General features: G+C 43.0%; 1 protein-coding gene across 1 annotated transcript; it reads right to left on the bottom strand.

Moving 5' to 3' along the window:
* Window positions 1–1276: 1276 nt before the first annotated feature.
* On the bottom strand, window positions 1277–26926 carry BTBD19 (BTB domain containing 19). Its single transcript, XM_053469462.1, has 8 exons — window positions 26756–26926; window positions 20420–20648; window positions 17653–17706; window positions 6170–6229; window positions 4314–4382; window positions 2972–3103; window positions 1728–1853; window positions 1277–1643 (listed from the first exon to the last, which is right to left on the bottom strand). The coding sequence occupies exons 1-8, from the start codon at window positions 26863–26865 to the stop codon at window positions 1509–1511; spliced, it is 915 nt and encodes a 304-aa protein (XP_053325437.1). The 5' UTR covers window positions 26866–26926; the 3' UTR covers window positions 1277–1508.
* Window positions 26927–27736: the final 810 nt, after the last annotated feature.

Here is a 27736-nt window from a genome sequence, read left to right as displayed (position 1 = left end):
TTGTACTTAAGGGGTTAAAAAACATATTTAACCTCCAAGCGCAGTCCATAGGTGTTAAAACCGGAGTCGGCAGTAAATACTGAAGGCTCGTTGTGTTTTTCGGTGGGGTTGCCGTCACTTCTCGACTCAATGGCCAGTCTCACAAGTGTGTCAAATTCCACTTATAAGTGAGAAATGGAAGAGCTCGGAGCTCTGGGTAAAGCGTTGATATATTTAAACCATAGCGGCTTTGAAAAAGAAAGCAGGATATGTACCGGGCTGTGAGCTGCACCTTTGAAAGCCCATGAAAGGAACATAGAAATGATCCAGTCATCAAAAAAGGGCTACAGTTCTTGTTATAATAGACAACCTAGTGGATATTTATGAAACTGCATGTAAAACACATGAATGCGCTTTTGGTAAGTCTACGGGGGGTAGAAACTTTAAAAAGAAGATACTGAGTGTAACTGAGTAATATATTGAATATTAAATATGATTAAATATGTATATATCTGAATCACAGAACAAAATGGGGGTGAATTATAGTAAATTGGAAACTAAAAGAAAAAAAGATTAAAAAAAAATAATTATTCCCTTCTATGAGTTTTCTACCTCATCTTCCAATTACAGGAACAACCAGGTAATTATTTGGGGTTTTTTTTACATGACCATTCATTTTACATAAAAACTGAAGCCACTGCAGAGATGCTCGGCCCCTCTCACTTTCGACCACCAGCACATAAGCTTGACTAGAAGGAGCCAGCTGCCGGGAACCTAGTATGCGCGTATTACTGAAAAATACTGATCGGTGATTTTAGTTTCCAATTTAGACACAATCGCAACTCCATACATTAACACACACTTACTCTAACACCAGCCACTTACACACACACAATCTAACACCATAAACTCACACACTCACCCTAACACCAACCACTTACACACACACAATCTAACACCATAAACTTACACACTCACTCTAACACCAGCCATTTACACACACACAATCTAACACCATAAACTCACACACTCACTCTAACACCAACCACTTACACACACACACAATCTAACACCATAAACTCACACACTCACCCTAACACCAACCACTTACACACACATACAATCTTAAACCATAAACTCACACACTCACCCTAACACCAACCTCTTACACACACACACACAATCTAACACCATAAACTCACACACTCACCCTAACACCAACCTCTTACACACACACAATCTTAAACCATAAACTTTCCTAATAATTACGTTGTGAGCATTTTTAACAAATAGTGCATAAAAGAAAAAAGGTATACTTTATCATATAAAGAACTCCAGGCAACGCAGACAACCCGTAAACGTTTCAGATACAAATAATAAAATATTTTTAATATGTCCTTAGAAATATATCCCTTTAATGTTATTTTATGATGTGTTTTTAGATAACTATTTACATCAGAAGCAGTCGGAGAACAGGCAGAGCAGAGACAAATTGCTCCTGGTAAGCAGCAGAGCTGACACTTATATCGTCATTTGGAAGGCGTTTCTAGGTAGCGATGATGTTCTCTGACGATTGTTCCCTTCCGTCGGTGGAATAGATGTGGCTGAATTTCACTGACTTTCTTCAGGGCGTGAAATTTCCAAGCCTGCGCGATTTGGCTCTCCTGCAAGACAAGAAAATGAATCGTTACCAAAGAACCCTTCCTACAAGGCGGCCCGTGGAGTTTAAGGAGTTTTAGGCCTCGGACCGGTATTAGTTCATCCTTGCGGTTTTCTCTTTCCAGAGCCGTCAGCTCGTCTGGAGAAAGAAGAAAGAGACGGAGCTCCCTCACCACGTCCATTGCAACGACAGAGATGGGAAGATCAAGAACAACCTGAAAGTGAAACACAACAGCCTTAATAATAAATAAATGGGGAAAAAAAAAAAGTACCGGTACTTAGTTACGTTTTTTTTCTCCCACTAAATCTTCAAATCTCCCAACTAGATTTAGTGAAAAAGCACCGAAGCTGGGGAGGTAGAGCGTTACTCAAACCGGCAGCGCTATCGTGCACGCTCGCCATTCTCCGCCATATGCATTCTCCGTGGTTCCTGAATGAAATCGGGACCCTTGGATTGCGGTCAAGAAAAAGAAATGGTGGCTCGTTTACCGGTTGTGGTTCATATGATAATTTTAATAACCACTTATCTTTTCCAGTGCGTTGGATGCTTCTTTCTTAACTAACGGGACAAAAGATAAAATATTCTCCAAACGAGAACTTCAATGTCTTCAAAAAATCTCTCACACGGTACGAAAAAAAAGACGTCTTCTGTTCCAAGAGATTCATTTAATTGGAGAAAATTAATTGATGGGACTTATTTGCCAGTTTCATTGACACCCAAACCTGTTTTACAGGCGCCTGCTGAGGCTGAACTCCCACCCAGGGAAATGCCTCGGGGCGGCCGACATCAGGATACGCTGAGAGACGCGCATGTTCTACATCGGGCTTTAAAAAACACTGTGTAGAACTCACGATAATGGAAGGAGAAACCGTGAGGGGGAAAAAGGTCCTAAATTATCTATGTCCCACAGACTTTTTAAAGCGAGATAACAAGAGAAAACAGAGAAGTCATCACTCCAGCCATCAAATACACTTTAATGCATATGAAAGCTGCGTGGCCCCTTTAAATTATCATGGTGGCGCCCTTACAAATGCATGGGGGAGGGGGGTTCTGCAGAATCCCCCATAAGTATTTGCCCCTTTCCCTACCCCTCCGTTATTTGCCATACAGGAGAAGGCATCTCTTGACATGAACTACTTGCCATCAATTAGCTCTATTGAGACCCCTTGTGCGCATGCGCATGGACAGCACTGGAGCTGCAGCTTCTCCTTCAGTTAAGTATTTTCTTTGTTTGCAGGTTAAGCGAATGTACGATGAATGCTTTCATATGCGTTCATGGTTCTGGGGGCTGCCGTTTAACGACTGCCACCCACGGATCGGATGCACACTCACCGAGCTAACGTGGGCCCATTCCCGCACGGCCTGAATAAGCGGGACTTCATCAATAGTCAGACGGTTACTCTGCAGGACGCTCTGAAGCCCGAGGTCCGAGAGCTCCCGGAAACTCTGTGTCTTAATGACTTCCTGTGAGAATAAGACGGGATTTACTATTAAAAGCAGCAATCCCACGTGGAAGCGCTCAGGCCGGATCCTCGCCTCATCATCACACACAAAGCATCCTGTTTGCGTCTGACCCCCAGGGGAGCCAGCAAGGAACAGAGAATTAACGCTCAAGACTAAGGAGATCTTTTAGATACAATTCTAAACACAGTCTCTTTCCTTATGTTACATTATTCATCTGCGTCCTTTCAACCTTCAACTAAAAATACATCATAATGTATTATTGCGTCTATATTCTAATACTAGAGGGCCAGGGGCTTAGATATAACTTAAAGAACTTTTACTTTGCTGAGAGAGTGGTAGATCAGTGGAACAGCCTCCCAGCAGAAGTGGTAGACGCTAATGCGGTGGGGTAATTTAAACATGCATGGGGTAGGCATATGACTCCTGAATCTAAGACGAGACCGACGACTGATTAAGGTTTGAGGTTTCTTTACAGCAGGAAAAACGGGCGACTAGACGGAGCTGAATGGGTCTGATCTGCCGGCAAATGTTTCACCCCATACAAGCACGGAGTGTATAATGTATTATATCAAATAATACAGGGAGCAGGGCAGGGGCAACATATAGATTAAGGACACCCGACTTGTATGGGTGTCATTTCCCTTGGATATTAACCCCCGGTGAATGGGTTAAGTGACATAGAAGGCAGGGTGACAGCAGATGGGAGCCGCCTTCATCACAATACAAAGTATCGGCTCCGGTTAACAAAGCACCCGACACAATGCCGGGGGCAGCTCGCCCAGACCGCCGGAGCACAGCCTGCCGTTAAGGAGGGGGTCCCTGAGACCCTCACGGCTTTCCTATTACTAATCTGTCATGCGGACGGAGCCTCAGAGCACCTGCAGGGGCGGCTGCCGGGAGGCGGCTCGGATTCTTTATTTGGGGAGCAGGTCTGATACGTGGCCCCCAACGAAAGGGCCACAACCTGCGAATGCATAACAAGAAACATACAAGGGCTTCACAATGCGCTACGGTTGGCGCTATATATATATATATTGTTATTATTAATAATAATAATTAATATATGCTAATGTATAATGCAAAATTAAGCGTAGAGGTCCTAACCCTTCTGATGCCACAGAGGTGGGCATTACTATACTATCCGTTTATTAAATATATATATATATAAGCAATTTTGAGGGGAAATCAAAGGGGGGGATATATTACGCACCACTGTATGTCGTTCAATGTACGATAAGCATTTCTTCCTCAAGTCGCTTTGACCATAAGTGACGGCAGCCTGCAAAAAAACACCACAACCATAAGACACATGGGGCCGGTGGGCCAGGGTAAAACCATCTGAGAGGTGTAGTGGGTAAGTAGAACAGTGTGCCAACAGAGGTGGTAGAGGCCAATACAGTAATGGAATTTAAACAGGCATATGGCTACCCAGAACCTAAGACAAGACCACCGACCAAGGTTTGGCAGATGGTTCTGATCTGCTGTCAAGTTTCTCTCTTTGTGGGGAGGAAACATCCAATATTAGTCCTCTTGTCCTCCACTGACATTGTCACCATACATCTGCTAGTATTTTGGGTGGCGCAACGTGATAAGCGTCCTGTACTATCCGGCTACTTGATTTCTTCGCTCGTATGATCCTTGGGGGGGCGAATGACTTTTTTGCACGGCTGATCCGCTCAGGATCGTCAATGAGGGTACAGGAGAGGCTCTTTAAGGATTAGCTGAGCATGCGGTATGCCTCTTAGGAAGGAATACGCACTTAGTAAATGTTCCTTATTTCGGTGACCTCCTGGAATCAGCGCAAAACGAAAAATGGCAAAGATCCGCTGCGTGCACAGCGGGGGTATAAGCAGATCCAGCGATGCCCTTGGCGCATGATGCTGAATAAACATCCCCAGATGAAGGTTCTCCACTTGAAATATATTATTCGTAATAATCAGCTTGGACCTTTTGGAGGTCAGGCCAAGTTGTCTGTGCAGTAAGACACGGACCTGCGAGTCCTGCTGATGCAGACTACATTAGAAAGGGGCGCTTTAAATGTAGGACCCTGAGACGGTCACATACTTTCTAAGAGAATAGCAAATAGTTTTAGAAATAATCTATAATCATTGCTGTTAATTACCATAATAATGCAGAAAGCAGACACCGCGCTGTTTTGGTTGACCTCAGCTGACAATGAGACGTAAATGTCAATGAAAGTAGAACGCTCGATAATTACAGTCGGAATTATTTGAATGGGAGAATTATTTTATCCTTTAGCATAAAATACAGCACCGGATACAGTACAAAAACTATGGGGAAAAACATATTTCAAGGTTTAAGTGAAATTTCTAGGGCGTGTCTACTAATAATGTAGCGGCGGGATCAATACTTTACTGAATGCGTTCTACAGTTTAAGAATATATTTAAAAAAAACACTTATTTTTACAACTATTCACGGGAAGAAAAATATCACATGACATCAGCAAGAGGGGCCTCCAAAGGGAATCGCCCCCCGGGCCCTTCAAACTTGGCGTCTGCAGGAGGTCAGAAGACAGAGGTGGAGGAGAGGGCCGGAGATGTGAAATGAGCCGATGTGGAGAAACCAGCGGTGCCGGTTGGGTCTGTGTTATTATTTGTCATTTTGTGTCCTTGACCTATAGGCATTCCTTAATATATTAACCCTTTAAGAGCATATTGTGACAATTCTATGTAGGGATTCGCCAAATGTGCGGTCCTTAATCTTGAATTTAGTCACCTGCATTCAAGCAGGGATATCAACCATCATATACTGGGAAAGCAGCAACTGGGAGTCTTAGATTTGATCCCAGCTGTGTAGAATAGGAGTCATCTGCGGACTGTGCGGCCCTGAGAATTTACCCCTTCACCCTGAGATTGGAGCAATTCCCCCGAGACTCCAACCGTGAGAGTTCCCAGGTATGCTTATAGGGGCAGAATAAGTATAAACCCTGCATGGGAGCGGCCGACAGCCATATGCCGGTAACCTGGCTTCGTAAACTCGTAATGAAAATTAAACTATTTTACCAAACCCGTGTACTCTTTGGGTTTAATTCATTTGCTCCCCACCTGTAAGGCTTCACAGGCCAGCTCCACCGTCAGCGTCTTACTGATGAACTCCACGCACAGCTGCAGAAACAGAGAGCGAGAAGCATTGAGCGCGATGATCATGGAGACAGATGAGCGGACACAAGGACAGACTTACGGACAGATACAGAATGGCTGAACCACGAAAACAACTCCCATACCTCCCAACCCTTACCCCCCCCAGCGAAATCGGGACCTCGGGAATCCCACTGACCCGCCGGGCTCTGTCCTGAAACGCAAGAGGTAGTGCAGAATGGCAAAATTGGGACAGTCTCGTGGAAAGCGGGACAGTTGGGAGACATGAACTACTGCTATGCACAAAGGGGCAGGGGGAAGCCGAGTTCACATGTCTCCTGCGGGCAGAGGGGATCGCAGGGCAGTTATAACGGGACAATAACATATCTCATATATTCATTCATTTATTTAACATATCCACAGACATTTTAACCCGACGTTCTATAGACATTACGCGCGTTGACGGTGTCGGCCTCTCCGCTGTTTTCTATCACACTCCGGCGCCCACCTGCGCTTAAGCAGGGGATATTTTCAAGTACATGAGATACAACCGGGACCCGAGATCAGTTTAACGAGAAGACGTGAGGCCATAAGGTCTGACCGCTAACATTGATTTCATAATAAAATCGGCTTTTCATAGAACCGTCGCTTTAATTTGCCTCAATTGTTTTCCTTTAACTAACCGAGTTAACACTTCGATGCCACGATCCATTCTAATTACTCAATTCCGAGGTCCGAACCCTGCCCTTCCTGGCCCTTTGACCCCGACAGCTGTTCTTAGTCTACCAAAACTGAACATTCCACATTATCATCTTTTAACAGATCAAAGCCACGATCTCTCGTTTACTGCTCCGCACATTGAACGCGAGATTTATTCTTTGGATTGGAGGCATTTGCATAGTCAAAATTCTTCACCGCCATCTCACTAATTTAATTACGTTTTCTCTCCGGCCAACAAGCTTCCTCGTTAGGGTTGGGCCTTCATAACGTATAGCGAAGCTGCGCAATGAAACCGTTTAGTGAATAAACCCTTTTAGCAAAAATATGGCTTTATAAGTTCTACAAAAATGAAATATCACTAAACATTATTAGTCGACCCAACGTTAGGTATAAGAAAAGCCAAATATTCTACTAGTCGGTAATTCTTTCACCAGTTTCCTGATTTTTCTTACTTGTTACATTTGTAGGTGGAGTAGCAGCAATTTTCAGCTTTGTATAAATGTACATTTATCTTATTAGTGAATAACATTTATCTTGTTAGTGAATAACATAAGGTGAGTACTGCGCCAAATTACTGTGAAATGGTAACGGGTGGGTGGGACGTGGTCTTTCCGTTGCACCCCTCGCCTGGAGCACGAATTTCTGGTCCCTTCAGGTGAAATTGGAACAGGATTTTTTTTTTTTTTTTTTGTTGGATGCTAAGGCTTAGAAATTTTTTTCCCCCGGTCTGAATACATCGCATTATAAAACTACTTTTACAAGCACAGAAAAAAGACATCCAAAATGTTAAAATAAATAGATATAGATATATGTATATATTTATAAAATTATCTATCTATATATATATATATATAAAAAGAGTTGGCACCATCAGTGGATTTTTTGGGTATGGCAGATTTAATTAGCTTCAATAATACCAAAATACTATCTATATATATATATTCTGACTTTAATACGATTCAGTATTCTTTTGGGGTACGTCCCCACAGCAAAGGGCTGCAGAATAAGTGCGTATCGTGATGTTTTATCATGTGACATTTTTGGTGATCATCGTCATTCCTTTTAAATGTAATAATATTTGGGGATGGAACTTGGTATCTACGGTCTGCAGTAACAATCTATGCTTCGTCCCTTTTATCGCGGAGGATCGCAGCCTGTAGGAAGTAAAGTAACTCCTAGAAAGTACGGATGGGGAAGGAGTTGGAAAGTCTTGTGATTCCTCTTGTGTAGAAAATTCATTATCCGGAGTCCCCCGTGGATCGCCCAGCAGAAGAAGCAGTTGTGCTGTTAAAATTAGCCCGGTCATGACAGCTGGCGTGAGTCATGCATGCGGTGTGTGTGTATGTGTGTGTGCACGCGCGTGGCGTGTGATGCTGGGGATTTATACACATCACCGATCTGATATCACGAAGGGCCAGCTAAACTCACATGGGAGCAATTTGAGTCCCGTGACGCGGCTCCGGCACCATTACACAGCCTGCTGGCTCATCAAGCACTGGAATTCTGAGGTGCCACTCTGCACTTTTACATTAACCCTTTAGCAGAGCTGACTTTATTATAATACGTCAGTCCTGTGGGGATTAAAGTATACATGGTAAGGGCCCAGTGTGGATTCCGAATCTTGGTCGTTCACGCGTGGTTTAGAGGAGGACCTTCTAGGACCACACGGGAAACACCAAAGCGCTTTCCAGTCCAGCCTTGGTCGAAAAGTCTGTTCTATTTCTTCAAGTCTCTTTCGGACACAGCTTGGGGGTTTATTCACTAAGGATGAAGAGTGCGGGAGACCAAGCTTCTACTATGAGATGATGAGTGAGGATGACGCCGAGTAATGAATAGTTAAATCAGTGACATTTCTCTCTCAGAGGAGAGAAAGAGTTAAATGCATAAAGAGATTCAACCAAGTACATGAGAGAAGTATATATATATATTAAGAGAAGAGATGTGATGACATGAGATCACAATCTAAAATAAGATGGTCAGAGGGTCAGATGTAGTATGAGAAATTCTATGGCACTGAGATGGGGGTGGATACGTGGAACAGCCCCACAACAGAAGTGGCAGAGGTCCTGCATATAACACAAGATGAAGGCCTGAATAAGATTTGAGGTTTTGAAAGTTGGGGAAAAATGGCCAGACTAGACCCGCTGAATTGTCCTTATTTCCAGTCAATCTGTGTCTTACGTGGCGCGTGTGCCAGGGACGCGGGGCAGTCTGGATCCTGTCTACCATGTATCCATCATAACGATACGGAAAGAGTTAATTTATAGAAAATAAATGATATTTTGTAAGCTAGAACACATTTGATTGGAGACTGCAGACATATGTAGCATACAACACGGGACAGACGAGTAGGATATCATATGTTCCATATTTATTTAACAGCACAAAGGGCACCGTCTAATGCCTCGCAGCTGGAAGGAAAATAAAACAAGGGATATTCTCATGGGGAAGCAGGAATCCCCCTCTACTTCCTCGTGACTTCAAAGCCTCTTTGGTCTCTGGCTGACCTCCAGAAAGGCATCCGGGCTCTGAGAACTCTAACTGAAAGTCTGCAAGCCATGATGTCATTAGAACAACCCCAACGCTTAATGATTCGCAGCCGCTGAATGCTGAAACAGAATTAGAATTAGTCCTTAAAAGAAGTCCACGCAGCCAAGTGAAGACTATCGCATGATTCTAGCATCATCAATGGCGTAAACGGGGTGAAGACCGTGACCCAACGCCCTGCAGAGGTTGTGAACTACACCTCTAACAATGGCGAGCCAGCCAACATAAACGTCATTGTCTATTGTATAAAGATGAGCTTTGTCTTTTGTTTGTTTTTCTAGATTTTTTTCACATCTGCTCATTAGCCGCTAGCCTTCCAGCAGGCTGGCTGAGCATCATGAGATTTGCTGTCAGTAAAATGGCAGCAAATACAGAGCGTTGGCATTTTCAAAAATTTTTAATTTCTCATCACTGTGAATTCTTGTTCAAAGTTCTCCTGAATTACTGAATTCGACCTTTCGCCCCCCAACAAATGTCACGGTGACCTATGTTCCCGTTAGAACTACGCTTTTGGAATAATTTCCAAAAAGTAAAATGTATGCGGCGCCGTGCCTGACAAGATGTGTTTATTTCTTGGAGGACAGATTTTTTTTGTGATGGAATAGACAGGTCGTCGGTAGTGAGTCACAGGCTGCGAAGGAACGAGGAAACCTGTAAGTCAATCGAAAGGCTTCATCGAACCACATTACCTGCCGGTGGCCCGGGGGACATTAGTGATTCATGAAGGCTGGTATGACCACGTGCGATCTGAACTTGGAAAGTCGGCTCGCTGCTTCGAGAGGTTTTTGGGTCCCTCTGCCTTTCTGAGCTTAAAGGTATAAAGGCTGTGAGATACATCGTAATGCGTGTATCTGTCACATACAGTATGTTGCTACATAGTTGCTCAGGTTGAAAACTTTCATGCACCTTCATATCTGCTGATCCAGAAGAAGGCAACAAACACAAATTAGACTTTTATCCGAAATTGTCCATGAGAAGTTAAAAAAAAAAAGAACTTCATGGCCAAAACCACGTCACTTGGAAGTGCATCCTGCATATTAACTGCCTGGACTGCATAAAACCAAAAAAAAAAAAAAAACTTCTTAACAAAAAATCTATTTTCTTCTAACAGGCTATGTTTGTTAATTTCAGTATTCCGGTTGTCACGTATGGTTGGTCACCAAGACCATAAAAAGTTTTCTCCCCAGAGAAAGAAGAAATAGACCTGGGGATCCAGGGAGAGAGGCTTCAGCCGGAGACTCTGGGTCGAGCGTGGAGAGAGGGCTAGGTCCAAATAATATATGTGGATCCAACATGGATGGAATGGATCTGGGCTTCTATTTAAAGGGACAGTTTAATGCCCCTAACACTCCCACTACAGAAGAGCGCAAATTAAAGTAACCCTAACCCTCTGTGAGTAAATTGCCAGGGATTCCATGGCTTTTTTTTATAAGCGGTAAACACTTTCATTAACATTCAATGAATTACTTTTTGGATGAATACATATTAAAGTACTCACAGTACTCATAGAGGGTTAGGGTTACTCACGAGTACTTTAATTAATATTCTATTGATTGCAGAAGACAAGGGAACTGATTCATTGGACAGGTTCCCCGGATGAGTAAACAGAGCCATCTTCTATCTGACTATTGACATATTCACGGCCGATCAGCTATCCGCTTCTTACTGTTTAAACCTTCATTTATGATCCGTTTTGTAACGTCAGAGCGTGCCGTCGGTTAATTATTTTCGTGCTCTCCTGGCATAAAGATCCTTCCCCCCCTTATATTTCTATTTTTATATTCTAAATGGACCGCGTCTTTCCCATTGTCCCTTATCCCGGCTCTCAAGATAAAGGCAGATCATGTGCTATTAATAGGCGGATAGGAAATGACAGCTCGCTGGGAAGGCGTCTTGTGCCAGGATTTGCCCAGCTGTTGATAAGACCATGAAATACAATAACTTCCTTTAGGCCAGAAACCAAAGCCCGGTCTAATGGAAGCTTTTAGTGTTACTGCGGTAGCTGAATCTGTTTCCACGAGAGCGCAAAAGGAAGACATCATCGGTATGATCTATACATGTATAATACGGATAGCCAACGGATCACAGACTAATAATAAACTCCAACAACTAAAGGCACAGTTAGAAATGGAACGTCTTCTTCCAGATAACATAAATCCATTTGTATTGATCAATGTAAAAATTATTTATAGGGCTGGATCAGCTAAATGCATAATAAATGACGTTCAAGATCACTTCTTCTAATCTATTGGTAATTGGTATATTTTGTCTTTATATCCCTTTAGCAGCGCTGCGGTTGTCTCATTAGAAAACGCATTTTGTTAATAAAAATAATGTTATGCATTTGGTACAAAATCTGCTAGCAAGTAGCAAATGCGTAGGTCATATATGCTTTGTTTAAAGGGATCCTCCAGCCCCCAGTGTCCCCTTTAATTTTTCCCATCCCCGACTCCTTGGCTACTTCAAGCAGAAAGTATGGAATGTATTTACTAAGCAGTTGAATGTGCATTCTTCGTTGGAGGGGTTGTGTGGGACATCATGATGCTATCTCCATAGAGATGTGACTTCTCTGTTGCTGAATAGACGTGAAGCTCCGGTGTAAACCAACAATAGACGTTTTGAAACAGAATATCTTTTGCTTCTTACATTTCATTAACAGAATGTAAAGCTCAAACCCTGTGTCCTACTGTTTCTCCTTTACCTTCCTTTTAGGTAATACCGTATTTGCTCGATTATAAGACGAGGTTTTTTTCAGAGCAAATGCTCTGAAAAATACCCCTCGTCTTATAATCGGGGTCGTCTTCTAATCAGACCTCAAATAGAGGTCTGATTAGGAGACTAAGATCCAGATCCCCCGCACCGCTGCAGGGGACCTGGATCCTCCTGTCGTCGCCCCCCCCCCCCACTTACCGGTGCTTCCGGAGGTGAAGTTGGCAGCGGGGGTTTGTATGCGTCCGTCGCAAATACCTTCCCCGACTGTCAGAGATCAGAGTTCCAGAGTTCCTGATCTCTGACAGCCGGGGAAGGTATTTGCGACGGACGCATACAAACCCCCGCTGCCAACTCCACCTCCTTCCGGCTGCCGCGGAATGAGACGTCAACCCGCTGCCCCGGCAATACACCAGGAAATTGGAAGCACCGGTAAGTAAGTAAGTGTGCGTGTGCGTGTGCGTGTGCGTGTGCGTGTGCAGGGCATTTCTGGAATGCCTTACACCCCTATATGCCACTCTGGCACTTAGGGGGTTAAAAGGCATATTATGGGGCAGAGTGGCATATAGGGAGGTATAAGGCATTTCAGGAGGCAGAGTGGCGTTAAGGGGGCATTTAATAGTGCACTCTGCCTCCTGAAATGCCTTATACCTCCCTATATGCCACTCTGCCCCATAATATGCCTTTTAACCCCCTAAATGCCAGAGTGGCATATAGGGGTATAAGGCATTTCTGGAGGCAGAGTGCTCTATATAATGCCTTTTAACTCCCTTAATGCCACTCTGCCTCCTGGAATGCCTTATACCTCCCTATATGCCACTCTGCCCCATAATATGCATTTTAACCCCCTAAATGCCAGAATGGGATATAGGGGTATAAGGCATTTCTGGAGGCAGAGTGGCACATAGGGGGTCAAAAGGCATACCATGGGGCACAGTGGCATATAGAGGGTTAAAAGGCATATCATGGGCCACAGTGCCATATTGGTGTGGCAAGCCTGGGGGCAGATGTGCGTAACTGGGGGACAGGTTGGAAAATACAAGAAATAAAAACAAAAAAAAAATATTTTTCTCAATCATAGCTTTTATTAAAAAAAATAGTTTACATGAATTAACATTTACTGGTAAAACTTTTTTCCTTTAGGGTCGTCTTATATTCAGGCTTTTTCTTTTTTTCCTAAGTTAATATTCAGATTTTGGGGGGTCGTCTTATAATCAGGGTCGTCTTATAATCGAGCAAATACGGTAGTTGGGCAATAATTTATTGGGTCACTAATTGCTTTTACATATTGCCGTCTCCATAACCTCTTGAAGGTCAACAGTTTTTTTAGTGTGTTCGCCGATTGAGAAATATATTGCATGATTACTGTCTTACTACACGTGGCTTCATTGAGAAATACACATCAGGTCACAGAAGCATCCTCAGGTCCTTGCAAAACCAAAATTACCGGTACTTCTCCTTAACTTCACCTCTGACCAGATGCCCTCAGGGTTAGTACTGCTTCGGGCAAAATTTACCCTGCTGCCCAAGGCACGTAGTTGCCAATAGTCCCGATTTTGCCAGGAAAGTCCTAACAGTTGGCTTATGTCCTTGCCATGCGCTGTCCCTGGTTAGCTTCTCAACCGTTAATACTGCTGGAAGGCGCGAAGCCCAAATCAAAAATGTCACATTACCAGTTGTTCAACATGGATAGAGCACAGCATGACATCACGCCGCACATATTACTGGCATGTACAGGTATGTCATGCACCCCTGCATTAAAATACGTATCACCCTCAACGTCTAACCGCAGAAGCAGCAGTCGTAATTAAATAGAGCCTTTTGGCCACCCAGCTCCACTCAACTTCATGCTTAACATCCCTCACTGTATTTCTGTATTTCATACTTTCTGCCGGAAGGCTGTTCCACTTATCTACCACCCTCTCAGTAAAGTAACACTTCCTTAGATTACACCTAAACCTATTTTTAAATTATGACCTCCTATCCTGAGAATTCTCCTCCTTTGATCTATACTCCCCTGCTTTACTTTGATTAACCCCTTTAAATAGTAAATGTAGATTTTATGCTATAATCTGGTTAAAAAAAATAGACAATCCAGCATCAATGGACCCAATAGTGGACCTCGTCGCCCCGTCCAGAGGCTGGACCTCGTCGCCCCGTCCAGAGGCTGGCTCGGTGCGACCATCATGTATTACTGTCTTTGGGGGGTTATTTGCCCTGCTGTGTCTGTAAACGGATGACCAGGTGCGGCTTCCCCATGAAGCTCCATCTGGGGTTTCTGGTCATCCTCTCGATTTTTTTTTAAATGTTGTGTTAAAGCAGCTGCTCCTGCTAACATTTTGTTTAACTCTATAATGACCAGTGATTCTGGCTTAGGGTGGCCTATAGGTTCTTAATGGGAAAAGATATTCTAAATGCAAGAGTAGCTTGCCATTGTATACTTAAAGGGGAGATTCCATCATTTTTTTGTTTTATTACTAAAAATATGTTTAAAAAATATTGTGCTGTTATATATAGCGCCATCATATTCTGCAGAGCTGAACAATGGATAAACAGTAAGAAATCAACAGAAACAAGAGGTATAGAGATATATAGGGGGGCAACACAAACATTTAGAGGGACCACACAGCTGTCATATGTAGGGGGATATGTTACTTTATACAGTGCCGGGGGAATATTACTGTATACAGCGCATGGGGGGTTATTACTGTATACAGCGCTGTGGGTATATTACTGTATACTGCATGGGGTGTTATCACTGTATACAGAGCTGGGGGCTATTACTGTATAGAGAGCTACAGGATATTATTGTATACAGTGCTGGGGGGGGGTTATGACTGTATACAGCCCTGGGGGTTATTACCATTTACAGCACTAAGTTATTACAGTATACAGCACTGGGGGTAATTACTGTTTACAGCACTAGGAGTTATTCCATTATACAGCGGTAGGGTTCTTACTGTGTACAGCTCTGGGGGTTATTATTACTGTATACAGCACTGGAAAATATTACAGTATACAGACCTGGGGGTTATAACTGTATACAGCGGTAGGAAATATTACAGTATACAGACCTGGGTTTAAGGCTCTCATGGTAATGCTGTTACCTGGTGTATCTTAAAGCAGAGCTTGTCAGTCTTAATCTAGTATTGCCCCAGAGGCTGGGTCAGCATTCTGGGAGCTGAAGCCCAGCGTTCAGCAGACCAGGCCCATGACTAGACTTTGTAACGCTCGCAGGAGTCATTCTTTATGGTATCAAACAGATTCCTTTCATCTTAAGGTCATGTTTCAAGTGACATAAATGTCTTTGAAATTAACCGAAGAGAAACTATACATCCTAATCCTAAAACAGGGTGGAGGCGAAAGATAATGAAGGCATTTTTTGTCACACCCGCCTCGTACTGACCACGCGGCATCAGGCGTGGGGTTTTTACAGTGTCCTGTATAACGTAGAGATGAAAGAGACGAAATCCTGAGTACGCTTCACCAAACTGTGTAAATATAACACTGAGAAAGTAACAGGACAAACCAGATCTTAATGACCCAAATATTAAAAATACATTGACGGGAAAATGCTTCAATTGCGCATGCACGCTCTTCATTTTTATGGTGCCCCCGCCAAATGTATCTCTAGATACCTCTTGTTTCTTTCGAATCCTTATATCATAGACTACTTGTTATGCCCTGTTTACCTATTGTACAGCTCTGCAGAATATGATGGCGCTATTTAAAACAATAAATAATAATAATAATTTGCCTTTTTCCTCACCCCCAGTGCAGGAAATGTCTTTGGGCAAAAAAAAACATTTTGTTGCTCCTGACAGCCAGTCGGAATATCACTTAATTAATTTAAAGTGACATTTGAGGTTTCAGGAATTTCACTGATGACACAGAAATATGCGAAGAATTCCTTTTATTAGGACGGGTGGCGCATGTAAGAACACCCAGACCCGAACCTGAAACACAGACAGCTCTACGTTCCGGCTACGTTCTCTGAAAGAGGGGTACAACCCGAAAAATGAGTGAATTTCTAACAAAATAATGATTTTAAAGAGACAACGTTATGTGTTGAACAGTAAATAAAAACAATAAAAAAAACTCCCACTGCAATTTCCATTAACTTATCTCTGCCCTATTAATAAGTCGCTGATTGTTGTTGACTGGTTCAGGCAGCCTTTGGAGGGCGGAAGAAGGAGAAGGGAAAAAAGTTTAGAACAAGAAATATATCAGACAATTTCTGGCTCAGCCACAGGCTGCCACCAATCTTAGCTGCCATGAGTCAGACTTTTGAATAAAATATCTTGAAAAAAAAACCCCCATAAACTTTACAAAGTTTCGATAAATGGCTGCACAAATGCTAAAAGCTGTGATGGGAACAGCTGGCCCTGTCAGTCACGGTCTATTATTTTTCCAGCACTCCTGTCCTATTCATGTAAAGTTATATGCAAATGTTGCATGAGAAACACGGCTACTCAGTGAACCAAACAGGACCCTATTCACGTCAACACCTTGGATAAACATTAAAAAGGAGAGGGACCAGTGACGACAATGTTTCTTTAACAAACACTACATAGAACGATGGAATAAATGGAAAATTATATAAATTTGCGTTCGATTTATTGGTTCATTAAAAAAAAATAATCTATACTACGAGGGAGCATAGTAAGCAACGTGAGGCCCAACATTTATGTGGTCTCATTGTCTCGTCATCTGTGTACCCGGGAGCCCTCTAGGTCTGACTCGGAGTCTCCGAGTAAAGCTCTGCTTCCTGGGTCTCGGAGTCAATTTCTGTCTTCTCTGGTCAGGGGCGTGGCATTTGGCCACACCCCCCCACTTCCAACCTGCTAAATGTTGACCACCCCCCTTCGCAAAGCCGCTCCCCAAGAAGATGGAGACCTCCGGGCAGCCTACCTTGCGATGGTCATCCAGCCACTTAAGGAGACATTTTAAAGAGGAACTGTCAGTGTGTTACACAATAAATCTGTCTCTTAAAACTATGTGCTTTTAGTATTTTTAGTGCAATTGTTTTGGAGATCATTGGTGGAAAATCTGAATACTTGAAAAACCAGCATTTCAACTCGTTTCATCTCTCTTACTTCTTGTCACGCTAACCTTACAGAGGCTGTTAGAATGATGAGCTTTCTGGATGAACAGAAATAATCATGTAGACCCTGATAACAGAAAGTTAAGATGGCTTTCCTCACGGTATACGTAGAAGGTGGGGGTTCCGATACATATATATTGCTTATTGTGATCTGTAAACTCCATTACATGTAAAATGTGGGCTGATTGCTTCAAGACGTCTTGTTTATGGTTTTACACTTTTTAAATTCCATTAACCTTCAGGATGACATCTCTATCACCAAAACGTTCGTACAACCACAAAAAATCCTTACAAAAGTAAAATGAGTCCCCTCTAGAAACATTTCTCAGCCGATTCTCTCACCCAACTGTGCTCCAGGCTCCATATTTACCTTTCTCAGATCATCCAGACCATACTCGACAGCTGAGGTTAGAACCTCCAGCGCCTGAAGAGAACAAAAGAATGAGTGTTACCCGCATTCACCTCTGAACCTGACAATTACCCCTCACCAGACAGCCTGAAACACAGCATTCCGCCTCTGGAACAGCTACCCTTTACACATTAAGGAGGTCATCCATCAACCAGCCGGCTTACCTGCCACAATCCACATTACATTATAGCAGTAGCTTCATGAAGGGTAGATACACACTTATAACAAAAAGTAGTTATGTGATGTAACGTTCTTTATCCGCTTGTTTTGTACAGTAAGAGGGAAGAAAAAGACAGAATAGCAAATGAGAGATGCAGATCTGGATTTGGGGGTTGGATAGAGAGGCAGATCTGGATTTGGGGGGTGGGTAGAGAGGCAGATCTGGATTTGGGGGTAGGTAGAGAGGCAGATCTGGATTTGGGGGTGGGTAGAAAGGCAGATCTGGATTTGGGGGGTGGGTAGAGAGGCAGATCTGGATTTGGGGGTGGGTAGAAAGGCAGATCTGGATTTGGGGGTGGGTAGAGAGGCAGATCTGGATTTGGGGGTGGGAAGAAAGGCAGATCTGGATTTTGGGGGGTGGGTAGAGAGGCAGATCTGGATTTTGGGGGGTGGGTAGAGAGGCAGATCTGGATTTGGGGGGTGGGTAGAGAGGCAGATCTGGATTTGGGGGGTGGGTAGAGAGTCAGATCTGGATTTTAGGTGGCGATTGGGAGTAAAAGCAGATCAGGATGTTCAAAGTCAACGTCTACAGGATATAAATAAAAGGCATCTTTAATGCAGATACTGATTAAGGTAACATGTTTCTAGACATTCTAAAAGTATTTTAAAGTTACACCCCAGCCTTGTATGAATTTAATGCATAGGATAGCTGGGAGTTAACTCATCATTGACATGGGATATAGTGTATATATTTTTTGGTTCACAGTGTTGCTGTTGGCCGCATCGTTTTTACCAACGCTGCGTTTCTTACACTTTACACCGATCAAGTTCCACTGGAGGACATCTCAACACCTATTCCATTGAGGATTATAAACACCTCTATGACAATAACATTTAAAACACTATAAGTATATTATATACACTTATATGAACACTTATTAGTAGCTGGACTGCTTTGCTGACATATACAGTACATGACTGGTTGGAAACAAGTTCAATACAAACATAAAGATATACCGTGTACACACGTTTCGGCCTAAATGGCCTTCATCAGGGCTATCAGACAGCCTGCTATTTGTTAGGGCTGATGAAGGCCATTTTGGCTGAAATGTTGTCTTGATAAACTTATTTTTGTCTGGTCATGAGCCTGCGTGGTCTATCTTTATATTTTCTTATAATCTGTTGCATTGATTGCACCTCAAATCAATAATTCCATAGACTTCATTATTGATTATTGTGTGCGGCTACCAATTTCTATCTGCCTGCAAACAAATGTAATGTCTGGAGAGGTAGGAGTGTTGCTTATACTGAGAAAGGATCACACAGAGACTGAGCCTTAGTTTGAGTTGTTGAAGTTTGTAGGCGAGATGTCTTGTCTGCTGTATGCATGTCGCCATCACAGGGTTTCACAAGACAGAAGCCAGTGCTTCCTCTCTTACTGGATTTGAAGAAGGGTCCTGCACATGAACGATGCGTCACAGTGTATTTATATATACAGACAAACATACTCGACTGCATATCATTCATTGAGTAATCCTAGAAGAGACGTGTCATATTATAGAAACAACACGAATTACTCTCGCTTCCTGTACCCGGCACCAAACGGGAAGATAGAAAGTGCAACAAGAACACACAAAGTGACAAAAGACACCGGAGGAAGAGATAGATTTAGTGCTTATTACAAAATATGTTATTGAGGTTGCGTTCTAACTGGGTAGGGTTTGGTAAGGCTGAAGGCTGGGCGACCATCCATTGCACATGAAAACAAATGCTAAGGATTCCGCTTACCTACAGAATGTACAGCTTCTGACTTGTATGAGTTTTAGAGTCTTAATTTCTCCTAATTTACTATTGGACCAAGTGAAAACAAAAACCACCAATGTACGTGAAATAGATTACAAACTGCATTACTCTCAACTCCGCATAACTCTCAACTGTCACACTTTCCACTGGACAGTCCCGACTTTGCCACTCTATCCTGCCGAGCTCTACCTCTGTCCAGTAGAGCTCGGCGAGAAAGAGGGATTCGGGGCCGCGGTCCCAATTTCTGCTCACACGGTAGCGATGCCAGTTTGAGTGACTGCCAGGGGTAGAAGTTGGGAGGAAGGCTCATATCTAAGTAAGTCTTAAAGGTGTCTTCAATAAACAGGGAGTTTGCAGTTGGCAGTGAGGTCAGTGAGCTAGAATATCCAAAGAGCCAAACCCGAGTGACGTTCTCCTTCGAGAAGCCCTGAGCTGGCCCTGCACGATGCAAAGCAAATCAGTGAGATGACTCACGACATTCACTATGCATTAGGCGGCTCGCTCCGACAGCGAAGTCAGAGGGTCGGAATGTTAAACAATTAATATTTCGAATACATCTTTCTGCTGAGCCGGACCACAACACTGATTCAGACCTTTCCTTTATGATATATATAATATCATGAATATATAATTAGTACAATTATTATGAACAAGCAAATTGGTTATTTAAAAATTAAAAGTAAATTTAAAATTGAAACTAAATTAGTTGAATTATATATTAGTTTAGAGGCTGATTATTGAAGGAACAGTAATTTTCAATACTTACAATGACATTGTTGAGTGTCACACTGTTGGTGTAAAGGAACTCCATGACTGCCAAGAAGACCTCGGGATGCATATCTGCCAAAACAAAGGGGACCTGCAGCTCCTGCGAGGATTTAGCCGCTTGTAGTTGTTTGCTGAACATGCCTTGGAAGACCTTGCAACGACACGCCAGAATACATCGGTGAGCGTGGACCACCTGCCGCTCCTTGCCCACCACAAACGTTACATCACTGTGAAGAGAGGGAGCTATGAGTGGTCCCACCAGGGGAGAGCTGTCACCTTCTAGAAACCCTTAATCGGGGCTGGATAGATCTCAGTGGAATGGGAAATTATAGAAGTAAAGTGTTGGGAGTTTTAAATCATCAGAGGTAGGAATAAAATGACAGATCTACTAACTAAATAGTCACTGTATACTGACCTTGTCCCTAAAAAAATCCAGAATAACCAAAAGCACAAATATGTTTTTTTACTAAAATGGTTCTGCAATGAACCAATGACCACCACACCTGAGAGTTCTATGGGTTTGACCCGGAGTCTCAGATTGAAGCCCAGCTTCGGTGGTTCAGTTTTTTCTTTCCCGGGGCAGCGGGGCAGAATTTGGCCACATCTTATTCCCACCCATGTTCTGCCTACTACCCACCCATTTTTCCCCTGCTCTCTGCCCAGCTCCTTCCCACTAACTGTGCTGCTATGTGCAGCTAGCTCCACCCCCTTCTGTGAGCCACGCCCCCTGAAGCGGGAGACCTCCGACTAGCCTACTCTGGAAAGCTCCCAGGTACGCCTAGCACCTATAAAACTCATCATGTAAGGACCATTAAGGGTCTCTAACCCCTCTGCCCCGTGGTCTGTCTTGATTTCTTGCTAATACCTTTCTCTCAGGGAAACAAGTGGTACTTCAGTAAGAAGCGCTGCTCATCGACTGCTCATCGACTGCTCATACCAGCAGCTACCACCAGTCTAACTTTGAAGGTTATCTTGAAACCTTCACAATTGTAAGTTTAGAGCATTATTTTCCGTACCGCACTTCCTGTGGTCGTCCTAAATTAGAATTTTAAAAACAATAACTTTCAGATTTACCTGTCTCAGCAAGTAAAGAACAACAAGGGGTCATATATATCTATATATAGATATATATAATTGATTTTTATGCCCCTTTTTAAGGGGTGATTGTTTACAGACCTCATTTCTCGGGGTAAGTGTCTCATTCTAGAAAATATTAGTTTACACTTTGGCACCCCCCCCCATTCACACCTGCAACCCTTTTATTTTTATTATTGATTGATATAGTGCCATCATATTCCATAGCGCTGTTCAATACACAGGAGACGGTTAAATAAATAATATCATTAGACTCATACAGCACATGACAGCGTGTCTAAAATAGGTTATTGTCACAACGTAATGTAAAAAAATATAATCTTATGATCAGGTTTTTTTTTCTAGGAAAAAATTGTGTCTTAAAAAGGGAAGTATGACTTTAAAAACATCTCATAGGCAACATGGTTCCCTTTTCTTAGAGTAAAAAAACTAGACATATGATACAATTATTAATAGTATTAAAGGTGCTGTTCCACTAAGACAAAATATTGAGCTCTCTAGCATCTTAAATCAATATGAATCTTTACGGATCTTTCATTCCATTCTTTCCTTTGAAGTTTTTTTATCACATAAAAACAAAACAAGCATTTTATGAGCTTTCTTTCAGTTTTATGGCAGCAACCTTCTAGAGTCTGCTTTTGTTACATGATAATCATGAAAAATGACGTACACCATTAAATGATTATTTTTGAAGAGTCTGGACATTCAAAAGTGTTAAATTAAGCAGAGAAGGTGGCATTTGATAGACGTTAAGAACCTGTATCTTCTCTACTCAAAGACGTGCAGACTAGATGATCCGAATGCTTCTTATCTGCCTTGGAACTCTATGCTTCTATGTTTCGGTACATTATATGGATGATATTGCTGTGTCATCCAACCTTGAAAAGTCCTTCAACTCTACTCTGCTTCATATAAAATTGGATTTCCTGAAAATGTTCTCGCATACATAGAATCTTTCTCCCAAAGCAATTATAAAACATCCAGTCTCACGTCTGATTTTTATTCCAGGGGGATTAAGCTGCTACATTCTCCTAATCTTTTCATTTAAACCGTGTGGCCCTGTTCATACAGCTAGGCATACCGAGGCTGCCTACAAGCAGGTAAGGAAACAGTGCTACCGGTAAGGCACCGCGCCGTTCTATGTAATTTCATTATTACGAATCGGTGATATTTTGTACGTTTGCAGCACGGAGCACAATTTGATTCAGTGAAAGCTTTGGATGCATCTGGCAAAAATCCTTCCGTTATATCAGGCATTCATGGAAAATGGGAGGCTTATGGACACAGTGGGTGAAGAATAGCAAGAAAGAGGTGGAGGGTCTGTGGGAGTGGGTGGGGCTATAATTTAACCACACCCACATCACCAACTTCTACACTCCAGGTCAATCCAGCACTGGATGGTAACAAATAATGGGTCACAGGGCTCTAATTTCAGATTGCTGCATAAGTGTTTAGACCCTTCGATCAACCAATGGCCAATTAGCCTCAAACTGTGGGGTCAGATTATTCTCAGGGGTAATTTTCCAAAACAAAAGGTGTTGGGTCATCCAATCACAGCGCAGCCATCACATAGTGCTGTGTAGGCTTAGATCATCAATGTAGTCCAGCTTAGACTGAGCAGGCCTGGGCCTAGAACGGCAGGTTCTTGGGGGTGGCAGACCCCCACCACAAAACCCACGGGGCAGGTTGTTGTTGCTGATCTTCCCAACCATCCCATTTTCACTATGGAGGCCTATGTGTCGACACAGGCCTCCTTAGTCTGCATTCAAAGGTGACACAGAGTGCTGGGCTATGACATCATATTCTGGCGCTCTGTAGTGAGGATGGTGGCTGTGATCCACACAAATGCCACTTTTTAACTGGGCCACGGGGGGGGGATATTTCTGTTCTTTAACTGTAACCCTTGTCAAGTTGTCTCTAAACGGACCCAGGCAGTCGGCATGATTTGACCCCTGCTGAGTCCTTGTTTTGTTGACTTTATTGTTATCTGATTTTACCGTCAACATGAAACCGGCTCTAAATAGACAATGCATATCGTCAGCTTTTACCATGCCCTTTAGGTTGAATACGTTAAGAAAAGGCTAAAAATAAAGTCAAAAAATAAATAAAAATCTCGTTCTCACAATTACCCACCACAGCAGCCTTTATCCCAACACCATCGAGGCGAAACGTTAAAGTGAGTTTTCGGAGGCTGTGCGAAGACACGGACATGAAAGTATGTCAGCAGAATGTGCGAAGCAGGTGGAAAAATCTGCTTGTTTGTTGCTTTCATTTAGACTAAGATTTCAGAGAAATCCAACCACAGAGATGATTGTTGTGAGAGCGACAAACAACGGCGGAAGAGGAGAGACAACCGCCTGGGATTTAAATAGCTGCCCTTATTAACCCTTTCCCCATATGCCCCTGTCCTAACACCTGTTTTTTTGGGGGGGGGGTTTATAAATGAACTAGTGCAAACAGGTTTATGTATTTTTCGTACAGCTGTTTTGAATCGCCCATCCTGCGGGTCCTGCATCAGTTATAAAACAAGTTGGGGAATTACTTTCATGATTTATTTCTTCTCTGCTGACGTATCGGTTAAATATCATCCTATTTTTCCAACTTCTACCCATTTTCAGAACACAAAGCGACACCCTTTTTGTTAGAGGCATTATTAGTGCTTTGGGGGGTTATATATAAAGGTGTTGCAAGCAGCAGCGCATTCTAGCCTCGGCTCATACCTTCCAACCTCCAGCGAATCGGGGCGCTGGGGGCGGAGCTTAGGAGGTAGAGTGTCTGTGCAAACCGGGGGTTTTTAAAGCATGGGATCAACGTACTTCCTTTTTTATTTCGTTACGCTCATAAATAGTTGTATTAATAAGATATCTAAAAATGGCAACAAAATATTCAAATAAGGGTATTCAAATAACTTTATGATGGTTACTTTTCCATTGAAACGAAATTCAATTTGGGTTACAATGTTCTTTGAACATAAATCATTAACGGTAACATTTTAATCACTGTAGGGGCCAATGGAGGCCACACACAACTGTGATTGCAACACATGGCTCATTCCAAATTATTACCATTACTAACTTCCATCTCTGTCACCTTTAGATATGACTATGGGGATGTAGGGCATAAACCCCCCCCCAATGCATTTACAAAGGGGACACCATGATAATTTAAAGGGACTTCTCAGCTACCATATGCATTAAAGTGTATCTGATGGTAGAAGTGTTCTTTTAAGGGTTATTTGCATAGCCTCCAACAGAGTGCAATTAATAATTGGAACGGTACCATTAATATAAAAAAAACATAAATCAAGACAAGAAAAACAGGGGTTAAATGCCCCCCCCAAGAAACTGGTCTCACCATACAGTATTTCTTTCCACATTCACGTGTTTCTGTCCTCACGTCATTCCAGATATTTGCATGGGTTATTGTTGGAAATATGCAAAGCTGGTCCCGTTCTTTCCGAAACACAAACATCCGCTGTCGTAACACATCGAATATCTTTCAAACCACAGGACGCTAGCAAGTGCTCCAGGTGTATGCAGTTCAGAGAAACTGGGTCACAGCGCAAAGAAGGGAACGTCAAATTATCAGAATGCCCCCTTCCCAAAAGGTGTTTACTGCCAGTGAGGGCACCTCAGGGCTCCCTGCTGCCACAGCCATGACTGTTTGGGCAAATGGGGCATCAATTAGGCTGACCAATAGCGTTGCATCGACAGCTATTCAGGGAGGTCTCCCCCTAAGGACATTCACACTACACCCCGGCACACTCTCATCAACCTCCTTATTTGCCCCCACCTTGACCATCCCAGATACCACCCCATTTTACCAGATCTGTTTGGTGCCAAACCATGTGCCATGCTATTACTGTATTCTGAGCTTTCTTAAATTTGAGTTTGTACTCCACGTGACTCACCCAATGAGTATCATCATTTAACTGTATCCCTGTATGTGATTGGCTGCAGAAGCGATCACATGGACAGAAGCACAGTGGATCTGCTGTAGACTGACTTCTTTTTATCCTGTGACATACCAGGCATGTCATTGGTCCTCTAGGGACATATTTTCCTCCCTGGTAAGTCATTGGTCACAAAGGGGTTAAATGGGATCTCCCATAGAAAAATAAAGTACCGCATAGAATACAGCATTGTGTACAGCAGGCCGCCATTGTTGTCAGTCATGATATTTTGGGTGACTTTCCCTGCTCAGACACCACACTGATCTGATTCTTTATGGTAATGCTAGTGAAGTAAGTTCCTCCATAGACTTCTAGTCAGTGTCCCTTTAGGTGATTCAGACTGAGTCATTCTATTGTTTCTCACAGGTAGTATGATAAGGAGTCGGGGTGTTTGTCTAGTAGATTGGGGCTCAGATAACAGCGATATAACAGCTGATATGCAGGGGCAGGTTGGAAATATTCAGCCCAGGGGCGCTAAGCCCAAACTAGAGGCCCGGTAGTATGTTTTCCCAAAACATTTGGCTACCTATAGCAAGGACAACAATCCACACAACCCAGTCCTGTCCTATATAAATAGACTGCTTAAAAAAGAGCACAGAAAGGATCCAGTCAATGTAAATGGTACCTAAAGCCCTTGACACGCTTCAAACTCTGATGACAGAGTGATTTGTAACTACTAGCAGGGACCCAAACTATTCCAATCAGAGCAGCCCAGGGGCCCGGCCCCTCGGCCCTTTTTACCAGTTCTTGGATGAACTAGTAATTAATTGTGGAATGCTGATATCCTTACATTTCGGCCTTTTGGTCGCTTCTAGAAGCAGAATTACCTATTGCCACTACTAGGCCACCTAGGTCCTGTTTTCAATTAAAAAAGAAAACTGTCACATTGAAGTTATGCCATGTTTAAGTTTAACACCTCGCAGCCAAGATACGGCTGAGCTTCATGTGAGTAGAAGCTCACAAACCCAGCTTTTGTCTCAAAAATGTGCATATTACAGACAAAAAAAACAACTTTACTTTTTGTTCACTTTTCCATGAAATCTGCAGCCTCTGGCATCCCAGAAATCACAGACTACAACTCCCACAATGCACTGTAATCCCCAGGCGCTCACAAAAGTTTCAAAGGATTCACGACAGCTACAACCCTTCATTGTCAGTCACAGGGCGCTGACAATTCCCATCATGCATTTTGCATGTTTTTCCCTCTCTGGCACCAACAACCATTCCCTTTACAAACTAACCGGTGAACTTTGCTTTCCCGGTCAGTGACAGCGCAGTCGGACTCACCTGAACTGGGGGTCATTAATCAGCCCTCTGAGTGCGGCCGGGAGACATGAGTTATCCCCCAATAGTGTTGCTGGGCTTCCCAGCTTCGCCTTGGCCGCAGAGTGAGCCATATTGGATGTGGCAAACACAGGCCCGCGGTTAATGAGGCACAGACAGAGGCCCTGTGCAGGAGTTCGCCTCCCGGCCTCAGCTCCCTCCCCTGATAGCTTTCCTCCCATTCCCTCTCTGCCGTTCCCCCCTTTCTCGTGGGCAGAGCAAGCTCCCTTTCTCATTTTTTTCCTCCTCAATGCCAAGCCTCGACGTTATTCTTTTATTATTATTATTCTTTATTAAGTGCTAACATATTCCGCAGCGCTGTACAACGTGGCTAATAAATACATAACAAATATACATTTCCAGGGCCCTGTCTGTAAGTTTGCCGTCTAGCCTCGTGGCACTTTTATACAAAGTTCCTGGCGAGAACGGTGGGCTTCAGAGGGGCCTCGCTCTTCAGCTTTCTAAAGCCCATCCCCTCCCCCAAGGCTTATGGAAATTTCCACTTCACTTTAACCTTCAGGAGAGATTCAAAAGCCAAGCACTGAAACACTCCAAAAAAAGTTTATTTAAAAAAAACCCAAAACATTTATTTAACAGGCACAATTTTTTTTAGCATGTCATTACAAATAAGGGCCAAATGAAAATAAACACTAAACTTCCTTTTGTGTTACATTTTACACTATTTATTTTGTCCTGTTTACCTATTGTACAGCGCTGCAGAATATGATGGCGCTATATATACATCAACTAGAAACTGGGCTGAAAAAATACTGGTATATTTGCTTATTTATCGGAAAACACAGAGCCGGACACGTTTAGTGCGTTTCTCATACGTTTATGAATAAGCGGTCTGTGCGAAACGCATGAAGCGTGTCCGGCTCTGTGTTCCGTTTTACTATAAACAATAAATAAACAAATATACCAGTATTTTTTTAGCCAGGTTTC

This window comes from Spea bombifrons, chromosome 6 (genome assembly GCF_027358695.1).
Source record: "Spea bombifrons isolate aSpeBom1 chromosome 6, aSpeBom1.2.pri, whole genome shotgun sequence".
Lineage (NCBI taxonomy): Eukaryota > Metazoa > Chordata > Amphibia > Anura > Pelobatidae > Spea > Spea bombifrons.
Note: the sequence above shows the minus strand (reverse complement) of the source record. Positions and strands in the feature narration are given on the sequence as shown.

What these genes read in the sequence shown, in the direction of transcription:
- BTBD19 (XM_053469462.1), bottom strand. Translation starts at nt 26,865, where the DNA reads ATGGCTCACTCTGCGGCCAAGGCGAAGCTGGGAAGCCCAGCAACACTA. An exon ending in GTCTGGATGATCTGAGAAAG is followed by an intron (nt 6,230 to 17,652) that starts GTAAATATGGAG and finishes CTGTTTCTGCAG; the next exon opens with CTGTGCGTGGAGTTCATCAG. An exon ending in AATGGGCCCACGTTAGCTCG is followed by an intron (nt 1,854 to 2,971) that starts GTGAGTGTGCAT and finishes TTTCACTTTCAG; the next exon opens with GTTGTTCTTGATCTTCCCAT.